Genomic DNA, 13,178 nt, shown 5'->3' with positions numbered 1-13,178 from the left:
CTCTCTCTGTAGAAGTCATCTGTCTTTGCTCTGTGTTACTGTACATCCATGTTTTTAGCCAAATTCCCTCTTTGCTCTTAATTCGGCTGATTTCAGACATGCAGCTGGTTTCCGGCGATGGGAGTCATTTCCGTGTCAAATGTTATGTTGATTTTAAATCCAGATCCTCTCTGATGTCGGGGACTGTGATATCTCTCTCTCTCCGTCACACTTCAGAGACTTCACATGTGTATGTTTATCTACACACGATGAGAGAGATTCTTCCAATGGATTTTGCATCTGTGCAGATAAATTCCCCATCATTCACCTGTCGATCTGTGGGATTGTGAAGATTAACATAATCTGATATTACAGTATAAGAATAAATCCAGAGATATAATTATCAATATGTGCTGTATAGCGGCTACATGTGCATTCATTTCCCTTTAAATTACCAATAAAAATAATAAAATACAAAAGTAGTGAAAAATAGTAGTACTTGTTCATAAAACCGCTGCCCAGGGTTTTCAAGGAACAATACTGAGTTTATTAATCTTATCATTAAATATCAGTTTTTATCAAATAAACGAAATCACAGTTTAAATCTATACAGCATAAATGTTCACCTGCAGGTCTTTATTAGTGGATGATGATCGTGTTCATTATAAAATGCATTAGTCAAGTGAACGAAGAGACTCTGAGTTCTTAGATGTCTTATTTTAGATGTAAAAATGTCATCAAAGTATGGTTATAGGGAAACCAAACGTTTTACAACCTCTATCACATTATATACGGTTTATGAATTTATCAGACAGATATTATCCTTCACTGTCATCATTTCTTGCACTCTTTGCTAAATCTCTTTGATTTTCAACTGGTTTCTTTCTTTGTTAGACCTTGTAGTTATTTTTCTATACAATTATATTCATATCAAGGAAGCTGTTATTACCATCCCTTGTTTATTCTACCTAGCTTATTTTACGATATTGAGGGTAAGCACGTGACGTCACCTTCGGCAAAAGTGACTGCGGTTACGCATACTGAGTGGCAAAAAGTCTGAGCGACAGCATTAGTATAGCGTGAAAAACGCGTCTGAAATGGGAAAAGTAGTTGTGTGATCGACTGTGCTAACAGATTCAACAAAAATTTGGAGCTGACTGCAAAAACACTCAAAGGAGAAGTAAATCAGTAGCAGTAGCCATATGTCAGGTATGTAAAATTGGGATTAAAAATTCCTATAAAAATACACCAATGAATACTTTTATTCTGTGTAATTGCAAAGTTTTGTCATTAAGCCTTCATTAAAAAACAACCATAATGATGAGCCTTGTGTTCTACAAAGGTGGGATGATTTAATAGTGTTAGGCAAGACAAACATATAGAAAAGCAATCAGAGGCGGACACTACTTGAGTATTCGAAGTACATTTTCCAAGCAGTGTTTGTCTTGGGAAAAAATTACTTTATTAAAAAAATGTTCACAACATTATAAAGCATAGAATCATACTTTGTATTTCCTTTATATTGCATATTAAAATTGATTTAATACTCAATTACATAAAAATTTTGTACTTTTACTTTTATTGACTAAAAGTACAACAGTATTTTTTATTTAAGTAAAAGTGAAAAAAAAACTAGATGTTTAATGTACTTAAATATTAAATATAAACCAAAAACTTGAAATTATGAAATGTAGTGGAGTAAAAATTATGATAATATGCTTTGGAATGTATGTTTTCCAAAGAAAAAAAATTATAAAATATGAATACTTAAAAATTTACAGTAACACTTTATTATAAGTTTCATTAGTTAACATTAGTTAATGTATTAACTGACATGAGCAGTACATTTGTTACAGTATTTATTAATCTTTGTTAATGTTAGTTATTAGAAACAAAGCGTTTAATTGTTTGTTCATGTTAGTTCACGGTGCATTAACTAATGTTAACAAGATTATAATAAAGTATTAATAATTGTTGAAATTAACATTAACAAAGATTAATAAATGCTGTATAAGTGCAGTTCATTATTAGTTTATGTTAACTAATGGAGTTGACTAATGTTAACTAATGACCTTATTGTAAAGTGTTACCAAATTTACTTTTATGTAGAAGGTAAAAATACTTAAGTAGTGTCCGTATCTGAAAGCGATTTCTTTTAGGTCACTGTTAAAGCAACTAAATTCAATTTAAGCTGATAATAGTCAGTTTTACTGCCGTTTTTGCAGCGGCCGCTATGAAAAACAGCCATTTTGTTGAATGTTTTAAACTAGCAGCTAGCTAACAACAACTTGTGCTTTCTTCTGTTTCACCTCCCTTCAGTCTAAACTATTTCAAACAACGAAAAGTCTGCTTTTAGATAACAAACTGCAATTTCAAAACCTTAACCTGTAAAATATTGCTAGTACCTTTGAAGATACGACTGAAATGAAATGAATCTGTTTTATGGCCTTTTCTGGTGGCTACCACATAAAGATCACAAAACAACACATTTAATCTTTAAAATATCCAGGACAGGGATTAGACTAGTCCTAGAATAAAAAAATGTAGGAGGTGTCCAAACTGAAAACAGCTTGCACTGACATATCTATAAATACATCAGTGTAATTTGTTTTGCCTAAAAATGCACACAAGTAATGTTTTTAGTAAGGCATGTTTGTTAAAAGTAGTTATTTCCTAATTAAACTAAGGTCTAGTCTTGGCTTAAGCTAATCCCTGTCCAGGAAACCACCCCTTTAAGCTCACACATTTATAATACATATTAAATCTGCTTTAATACTGGTGTGTTTTTATAAATGCTGATAACTAACAGAAAAAAAATCAACCATAAAACTTTAGTGCATTGATACCACAATTTGGAGTTTTTTGATGCATATTTATTACGTCACACACCTCTTTGTGTAAATGCAGTCACCTTTACCTGAGTGAATTCAGTCGTCACTCTTGTAAATAACCAAACACTGATTAAACTCTCAGAAGACAGCAGTACTTGACCACTACGTCCCAGAGCATTTACAGTCCAACCAAAAATTTATTCAGACACCTTCATCATTACTCGCATTATCACAGTTTATTCACTATAAGTTTAGAAAATAGTAAATAATATGACAAAAATTATTTGATATTTCACTGGACAAGCGTCCTGAATCATTTTTGGTTTGGCTGTGCATTAAATCTGATCATTTATACACAGGGATCACTGTTATCACTGTTACCCTGCGAATTCAATTGAAATGAATTGCGATGAATGATTTGAAAAGAGTCTCTATTATTTTCGTAGGCCTGATTTGACTTGTGTTTCTCCGTACAGAACGCAGCTCGTATCGTGCGGGCTCTGTTTGAAATCGCTCTAAGGAAGCGCTGGCCGGCCATGACCTACCGTCTGCTCAACCTGTGTAAAGTGATTGACAAGCGTCTGTGGGGATGGGCTCACCCGCTGAGACAATTCAGCACGCTGCCTCCATCGGTGCTCTCCAGACTGGAGGAGAAGAAGCTCACCGTCGACAAACTCAGAGACATGGGCAAAGATGAGATCGGTCAGTCTTCATTCGCACTGTGATACATTTCTGCTAGACACTGTGATTTACTGACTGATGCGTATGCTTGTGCGTGCACAGGTCACATGTTACACCACGTCAACATCGGGCTGAAGGTGAAGCAGTGTGTCCATCAGATTCCTGCCATCCTGATGGAGTCCAGCATTCAGCCAATCACACGCACCGTCTTGCGCGTACGCCTCAGCATCACCCCGGACTTCAGGTGGAACGACCAGGTAACCATAGCAACCAGAGCCATCTCATTACACCCTGGAGACTCTGAATTTTGAGTCGCAAACTGTGGCGTGCGCTAAAACCCTGATATGTTGCCACAGAAGATGTATTTTATTATAAACGTCCTCTGACATGGGCGGCTTTATGTCAGTGCCGCATTAACAAAAGAAATGTCAATTTACGAACTCACAGCAGCCAGTTAAACACAACCGAAGCCAAAGTGGACCTGCAATACGCTGATGTGAGCTGCCGCAGCAAAAAGCATTCTTGAAAGTAAAGAAAAACGTATGAGAGATTTAGATGTGAAACGTGAGCAGCATTACTCTCAGATATCTTCTGAATGATTAACAGTCTGTCTATGCAGGTCAGTTTTATAAGATAAATAATCTACACAATAAACATTTAAGTTTTTTGTAGTTTAAGCCTAAATAAATACTATAGGGGATTTTCACCGTGTCTAAAGTCAATATTGTCCATGATAAGGTGTTGAATGCAGAAATGTTTGTGAAGCACTGGTGGTGCTTACGGTAGGTTGGGCAGGAGGCACTGAAAGACTCATCCATTTGTGCGTCTCCTCCCCTGCGTTTAACAACACAAAGACTTGAATAGGGCCAGATCTGTTGCTATTGTTCCCCTGAGGGTCAGTGCTGTGATGGGCCACAGATGGGCCGCTCTGTGTCCTACACTCTCCTGTGACCGTAACTCCTCCAACATGACATCCAGCAGCTGGAGGACCATCAGTTCACACTAATCACCCATGATCGCGCTCTGACACAGTAATGAGTCATTAACATTACAACATTACTGAACGCTCAACCATCCACTTGCCGTGTGTATGTTTTAACGTGTGCATGTGTTTGTGTTGTACAGCCACACATAAGTAGTCGTAATTCTCCCACGATATCTTTATTTTGTGCATTTCAAAGTAAAGTAAGTTATCTCTTTATTATAATGTAAAAGCTGTCTGGCTTAATATGAATAGTGTTGCACTATTGTACACAAGGATGTGCATGGGAAATGGTGTCTTTCAGTGTGAAAAGTTATACTCCCAAGTGTCGTGTTCAAGATATTTAGATTTATATAATCAGAACTAGATATTTGAATTAGTTTGTTTGGAATCTTCACTGATCTATAGAAATGACTGGATTGCGCATGATGTCACATTTGTGAAGCCACCGCACCGCCATGTTTCTAAACATTCTATTAAATCAATGGACGTTATTAGATTTTAATGATTGTTTTTATTGAATGAATCTCTGTTTTTATATCTGAAGTCTCCCTGTACATTATAACAATGCAAACGTCCTAATGATGTACATACTGTATTTTCTAGACTATAAGTCGCACCGGAGTTTAAGTCGCACCGATCAAAAACGCGTCAGTCAGACAAAATAACATATGAAGAGTTTCGTTGCAAAACGAGATAACTCCGTTTTTTTTTTTCCAGAAATCTCTTTTTTGGTTGTGCATTCCAATTAATATCAATTCAACTGCAGTTGGTTTGTTTTGAAAAATACAGCTAAGTAGCACCATAAAACAAAATAATAACATGATAACTAGTGTTGTAGTTCCCGAGACCGGTCCTGGTCTCGTCTTGGAATCGACCGCATTTTTACTCTGTCTCGTCTCGGTCTCAGACAAAGAGGACTCGGAATTTTATTTCAAGACCGGTCAAGACCACAACTGATGACACACGGCAAAAAATTATTTTCAAGAAAAAAAATCTTAGTATTTTTGTCTTGTTTTCACTAAAAATATCTAAAAATTCTTAAATTAAGTTGCTTTTTCTTGATGAACAAAACGACCCAAGAAAATAAGTCTAGTTTTTAGAGCAAAAATATCAAATTTAAGTGATTTTGTGCATAAAACAAGCAAAAAAAAAATTAATCTGCCAATGGGGTAAGCAATTTTTTCTTGAATTTCTCTTTAATTTAGTGTTTAAGATAAAGGTTCAAGATTTTTTTGCTTACCCCATTGGTTGATTTTTTTCGCTTGTTTTATGCACAAAATCACTTAAATTTGATATTTTTGGTTTAAAACCAGACTTATTTTCTTGGGTAGTTTTTTCATCAAAAAAAGCATCATGATTTAAGAATTTTTAGATATTTTTACTGAAAACAAGAAAAAAATACTAATAACATTTTTTCTTGAAAATAATTTTTTGCAGTGCACATCACAAATAAATTTATTTATCATTAATTTTATGCAGTTTGTTCTGGTTTGGCATATGATGTTTGTATTGTTTAAGTTTCTCCCAATGACATTTTTTTTATTATTTTATTACTAAAAACACCTGCATTGTGTTAAGTGGATGGCAAGCCATGGAAAGACAGTTCAGTATGTTGATTTCAGCTCTTTAGTGTTTGTTCACTTTTATTTGCTTATAGACAAAGATAAATTCCCATATATCTGCAATGTCTTTGATTATTTTATCAACTTCTCTGATGGCACACACGCACACACACACACACACACACACACACACGCACACACAGACAACAAGTGCCTAATCATTTGCATATTCCACATTTTATCATAAGTGTTTTAATGCAGTGACTTGCGGTCTTGGTCTTGACTTGGTCTCGGCCTGTCTTGGTCTTGGTCTTGACTCAGTCTCGACCATTTAAAGTCTTGGTCTTGTCTCGGTCTGGGCCTGTCTTGGTCATGACTTGGTCTCGGTTTAAGTGGTCTTGACTACAACACTAATGATAACATAATAATACACATGTTTTGACAAAAATTATCTCATTTTGCAACGAAACTCTTCATATATAAGTCGCAGTGGACTATATGTGGCGTTTATTTATAAAATTATTTCACAAAATCCGCGCCGAAGAACACACACATTTCATCTTGAGAGGCAAGTTATTCAACTAAACAATAGCACACAGAACAGCAGGCTGAATAGATGTTCGTACGTAATCGTAACATTATCAGTTATTTACACAATAAACAAAAGCATACAGAACATACCTGGAAGGCTGAAGAGTATAAATTAACCGAACAAGCCACCGAGCATCAAGTTCCCGGACTGGTCATTCCACATCACTGAATTACAAAAAAAATACAGGAGCAGCATATAGTGGACTCTCGCAGCTGTAGACAGTAATGGTCTCTTTTGCCTCATAAATGTCAAAATTAATTCATACTGACTTACAAGGTACTCCTGAGAATAAGACGCAGCACCAGCCAAAATATGAAAAAAACGCGACTTATAGTCCGGAAAATACGGTAGTTATTTACTGAATGTTGTACATTTTTCTTTTTAATCTTATTTTATTATACATTCATCTTCATTACAGTATCAGATCAGCAGACAGACCGCAGTATATTTATTATTAATGACAACCGTGCTCATTCTGAAATCATAATAAATAATCATGCTTTGTACCATATGTGCATGCAATAATTTGCTGGTTTTGTAATTATGTTATCTTTACAAGTTAACTTATTCAGAAACGCTGAACGTGTAGCTTACTGTCAAGTAGTAGCTTACTTTATTTATACCCGTCTCATTAACAGAATGCAACAGACACACTCATCTTAACGTTTTTGTTTTTATTAATTCCTTAGGGCCGATTCACACCGGATGCGTGGCGTGTCTGTCGCGTGTCTGTCGCATGGCAGCTGCGTGGCGTTTTCTATGCCCTTGCTTACCAGAAGCGTTTTTGACGCGGCGCTGCTGCTCCCACCCTATTCTGTATACATGTATGTTTCCTATAGATAAACTGACCTGAAAGTGTCCGGTTTCAACTACAAAATCGTCACATGATTTGTATCGCCCTTGTTCGACGTATGGGGAGACTTATGGAAACTACCTGCAATAGGCTACTTCATGTTAAACATGCATACAGTATACTGATTTGATTACACAAAGACTTTCGTTCTGTGGCCTGTTGACAGATTCAATAGTTGGAAATAGGTTTTTATTTACATGTCTGCATTTATGTAGGGGTGTCCTCGACTAAGGATTTACATATTCGAATCAGAATTTTCGAATCTTTCCATAGTCGACCGATAGTCGAATCATCTATGTTTGTGTGCATGGGTTGGGAGGGGGCCAGACCAGGTACAAATTGGTAACTTTTATTTTCTTTCACAAGCAGCACACATAAACAACTGTCTGATACAGTGACCAAAACTGTCTTTCAAGTAATAAACGAAGACAAAACTGAGGATGCATTTATATATATATTTTTTTACAACATTTGTTTAATTATTCCTCATAACATTTTAAAGCCACGATCTACAGAACATCACACAAAAATACATTTGATAACTAAACCTAAAAAATAACAAATGTGATCCTGCCTTGGAAACTCCGGCTACAATTAAGTGTTTTATTTAATTTGGAGATAGCGCGTCAAAGCAGTCATGACAAAAAAAAAAACCCGACAAATGAGAAATGACAAATAATTTGTGATTGTGACTGTAAATGATAAAAACTAATCTTTATATACAATTCATTAAACTTTAATTTATAACAAGAAGAACACTGAAATTAATGATTTTATAGACACTACGCGTTATTATTTAGCACAGAAATACCTGCTTGCTTGCTTTGACTATGATAATCTCTGTATTCACTTTAGATACAGAAAGACCGGATGATATTATTTATTTTAGGAATCTCTTTGCTATCATTTGAAAGTGAACACCGACTGACCATAATATTAAATCACAAGAAAGACATTCGTGTCAGGCAGAAATAGGTTCGGTGCAGATACTAATTTCCGTTTCATCACCGAAATAAAAAAACGGCTTACCTGTTTTGTAGTGTAACTTTAAGATAGACAATATAACCACTCTGTTTTAAATATATTTTAAAAACTTATACTCGTCGAAAAACATCCGTTTTTTAATGTTTAGTTTGATGAACTCCTAAATATGAGACGCATGCAGAGCACCTAGCCCGTTCGGCTAAATTACATGCGCAAGCATGGCCAGCACGCAATAGCGCAACATCGATACAACGAAAAGCTATCCAAAATTTACATACTTAAATTAGATCGGAATTTACGTTTATAATAAATACAATTTTTTAATAAAATAAGGTCAGAAGTAACAAAGTGAAGAACAAATATGCAAAATGCCTCAAGTGCACGGAAACAAAACACAAGCCAAATAGTTAAATCAGATAACCCAAAGTGATTTATAAATAAAATAAAATATAGAAATTAATAAAAGAACGAAAGTCATAGTTTAATTTGCCAGCTTTGTCTTTTAAATGTAGAAACAAAGAGGCAATGGTTTATTAACATAGAGACCTCTTATGGACGTGAAGCCCGGTCACAGGGGTTGTTGGATTTATTAACGCATTTAAAAAATATTTATTGAAAGCTGCTACTTCACATATTATTTGCAGCATTATCATAATATGCAGTATATTAATATATTGTGAGAAAGCTGTTATATGTGAAATCAGATAATGTGTGCACCCATACGGCCAAAATTGAATGATCCTCATTTCATAACCCATCTGCGACGATTCGACTATGAGATTGGTAGTCGAATCAGGCTTCTCCTATCGATGCATCGAATCTTCGACTATTCGGGGTCACCCCTACATTTATGTCAAACAATGTTGTGTCAAATTGACATATAAACCACTTTTTGTGTTCTATTTTGTCTGGAAACGCTTCCAAGACGCTTGCGTGTGGCGTGAGAAATAAGCGTCGGTCTTATTCCTAGCATGCATTCGTTTTTTTTTTTTGTAAATTGATTTTAGAGAGAAAATCCGCAAAATGCAGCAGTCAACCAAAAACAGTTGACTGTTCACACTCCACATACATCGCAATACCAATTTGCTGTGCAAATTGTCTGAAAAATAAATCTAATTTGATAAACATAAGAAATGATGGGTGCAATGTAAAAAACATCAGTTTTTCAAGATTTCAAGTAGTCTTTATTGTTACTGAAAGAAATCAGCCATATGTCCTTCACATTTATGCTGCTTTGTTAAACAGGTCCATGGTTCAGTGGGAGAGCCCTGGTGGCTGTGGGTTGAAGACCCCATCAATGACCACATCTACCACTCTGAGTATTTTCTACTGCAGAAGAAACAGGTGATGATCCAGGACATCCAATCATCATCACAATGGCCATCATTTAACATACAAACAAAAAAGTGTTTGATTCATGAAACATTTGCATGCTTCCATGTATGCAATGCACAGATGACTGGATATTGATAAATGTTGGATCTGAAAACAGTCATCAGAAGCCTCGAGTTTATGCAGAAGTCTAACACCCAGAATGGAGATTTAAACTTTGACTGTGCAGGTTTAATCAAACCATCTTTGTGTTATTTGGCAGCCAGAAAAGCAAAATGAAAGAAAGTCTGAATATGCAGTTTGGAGCACCAGAACTCAAAAAGTTCAATTATTATATAAACATTTAATAAAGGAAAAAATTTGACTCAAGTAATGCCTATATATAAAGCCCAAACACTACTCTAGAATACTTTCTGTTATACAACAAGGCTGTTGAAAGCTTTGTTCTGATTGGTTGAGAAATGTTTCAAGGTTGTTAACTATTTTTCCGTAATGTGCACACCTATCCTGTCAAATGTCTTAAAATAGTCACCAGAGCAATGTCTGTGGTAACTCTTGTATAAGAGGAATAATTTACTCAAATTATTTGAAATTAACGATATAACTTTGCTTCGTGTAATGCCGCATTACCACCTTGGGTGTGCATTATTTTCGAAAAATTCAACGGCCCGTCGTCAGTTAATCCTTACCTTTAAAGGATTAGTCCTTGTTCTTAAAAAAATATCCAGATAATTTACTCAACACCATGTCATCCAAAATGTTGATGTCTTTCTTTGTTTAGTCGAGAAGAAATTATGTTTTTTGAGGAAAACATTCCAGGATTTTTCAAATTTTAATGGACTTTAATGGACCCCAACACTTAACACTTAACTCAACACTTAACAGTTTTTTCAGCGGAGTTTCAAATGACTCTAAAGGATCCCAAACGAGTCATAACGGTCTTATCTAGAAAAACGATTGTCATTTTTGACAAGAAAAATAAAAAATATGCACTTTTAAACTACAACTTCTCGTCTATCTCTGGTCCTGTGACGCACCGGAGCGACCTCACATAATTGCTTAGTGACATAGAAAGGTCACGTGTTATATATATGAAACGCACATTTGCGGATCATTTTAAACAATAAACTGACACAAAGACATTAATTATTATCATTCCACATAAAACGTCATGACGTATTGCATGAGGTCGCGCTGGCGCATCACAGAACCGGAGATAGACGAGAAGTTGTGGTTTAAAAGTGCATTTTTTTTTTTAGATAAGACCCTTATGGCTCGTTTGGGATGGTTTGACTCCTTTGAAACTCAGTTGAAACTGCAATTTTAAACTGCATTAAAACTGTTACGTGTTCAGGTCCATTAAAGTCCATTAATGAGAAAAATCCTGGAATGTTTTCCTAAAAAAAAAAAAACATAATTTCTTCTCGACTGAACAAAGAAAGACATCAACATTTTGGATGACATCGTGGTGAGTAAATTATATAAAAATTTTTTTTTGAAAATTGACTAATCCTTTAAGATATTGTAGTGTTTTTGAGCTTTACTGTAGCAAATATTAAAGTAGTATGTTCATTATAGTTAAAACTACAGAATACTGTAGTACATATACATTAATACATCACATCAATTACTATAGTATTATAAAGTAGACTTCCATTTACTACGTAAGGAATAATTGACGACGGGCCATTGGATTATAAGAAAATAATGCACACCCAAGGTGCACTGCGGCACGACGCGAAGCGTTATACCGCGGGTGTGCATTATTTTCAAATAATTCAAAGGACCGGAGTCAATTATTCCTCTTATACCACGGTTACCGCAAACATTGCTCTGGTGCCTATTTTTAAGACATTTGACAAGTTAGGTGTGCGGTTATCAGAAATTAATGCATACCCACTGAACATTTCTCAACCAATCAGAATACAGCATTCAACAGACCCGTGGTATAAAGTTAAATATCATAAAGCACACCATAGTATATTTCTTGTCAGGAAATTTAAATAATTTTTGTCTGTTAAACTAAGGAAAACATGTCAGACACATCATTTAATTTCTTGTTATATCTCGTTAGATAGAATATGAAATGGGTAAACGTACACCTTCACACTAACTTTTAAACGTGTACACCTGGGTGAAACCTGATGTTTGGTTTGATCGTTTACATGCACACTGAGAAATGACAACTTTTAGGTAGAAATGACTTTACAACAATTATGCTCATTAATTTAGATCTTCTTCAAAGGCAGCCTAACAATTTCATTCAATGTCAATGAACAATTATAAGATTTAACAAAATGTGATGACACACTTTAACCTTTGTAACGTTTAATATCCAGCTCAATTTTAGATGGAAGAATAATTTTTGTTTTGTATGTTGTGCTCAGGTTGTGAGTGGCGAGCCCCAGCAGGTGATCTTCACTATACCCATCTTTGAGCCAATGCCCTCTCAGTATTACATCAGAGCCGTGTCTGATCGCTGGCTGGGCTCTGAAGCCGTCTGTATCATCAACTTCCAGCATCTGATACTGCCAGAGAGACATCCACCACATACAGGTGCAGCTGTCTCTTCAACTGCAAACAACCCCTCTACATTTATCACTACAGACGTCCTCTTTAATGATGTGTTGGTGGCCATTTCGGTCTAGAAATATTCATTCTCCAGATATGAATGATCTACAGTACTGTTACCTTACAAACACCATGCAGGAAATTGATCAAATTAGATTCATTATTGTCATTGTATCAACATAGTGTACAATTAAATGATGGTGCAGAAAAGCATCGATAAAAACTTTCATCCACCCACTCACATACTACACATCAAACATCCGCTATGTTCTTACTCTACACTACCTGCCTGAGATGTCATGTAAACATCATGAGACGACAAAACATCATAATCAGTGCAGTATTTTTTAAAGACTTTTTTTATTTGCTTTGGTTGCAGAGCTCTTGGACCTTCAGCCGTTGCCTGTGAGCGCTTTGGGAAACAGGGAGTATGAGAGTTTGTATAAGTTCACCCACTTTAATCCCATTCAGACTCAGATCTTCCACACTCTCTATCACACGGATACCAACGTCCTGTTGGGTGCCCCCACTGGCTCAGGCAAAACCATCGCTGCAGAGATGGCCATGTTCAGGGTCTTCAACCAGTACCCCACCTCGAAGGTAAAACTCGCAGTCTGTTTCAGGTTTGAGTTCTTATGACTTGCTTTAACTGGGCTGTGTGTGTGTGCATGTGCAGGTGGTCTACATTGCCCCCCTTAAAGCTTTGGTCAGGGAGAGAATTGAAGACTGGAAGATCAGAATAGAAGAGAAACTTGGCAAGAAGTGAGAGCATTTCTTTAATATCTAACATGTATGTGTTTTTACACTT

At 35.7% G+C, this 13,178-nt stretch overlaps 1 protein-coding gene across 1 annotated transcript in view; it reads left to right on the top strand.

The window, feature by feature from the left end:
- Positions 1-13,178, top strand: part of ascc3 (activating signal cointegrator 1 complex subunit 3) — a 294,060-nt gene that overhangs the window by 236,464 nt on the left and 44,418 nt on the right. The window contains exons 21-26 of the mRNA XM_065246358.2: positions 3,287-3,512; positions 3,594-3,748; positions 9,713-9,811; positions 12,187-12,355; positions 12,750-12,970; positions 13,047-13,132. Of these exons, the coding sequence (XP_065102430.2) occupies positions 3,287-3,512; positions 3,594-3,748; positions 9,713-9,811; positions 12,187-12,355; positions 12,750-12,970; positions 13,047-13,132 (956 nt within the window). The remainder of the gene's footprint in view (positions 1-3,286; positions 3,513-3,593; positions 3,749-9,712; positions 9,812-12,186; positions 12,356-12,749; positions 12,971-13,046; positions 13,133-13,178) is intronic.

The sequence above is a fragment of the Paramisgurnus dabryanus genome, chromosome 13 (assembly GCF_030506205.2).
Source record: "Paramisgurnus dabryanus chromosome 13, PD_genome_1.1, whole genome shotgun sequence".
NCBI classification, from domain to species: Eukaryota; Metazoa; Chordata; class Actinopteri; order Cypriniformes; family Cobitidae; genus Paramisgurnus; species Paramisgurnus dabryanus.
This window is presented reverse-complemented; position numbering and strand designations above follow the sequence as displayed.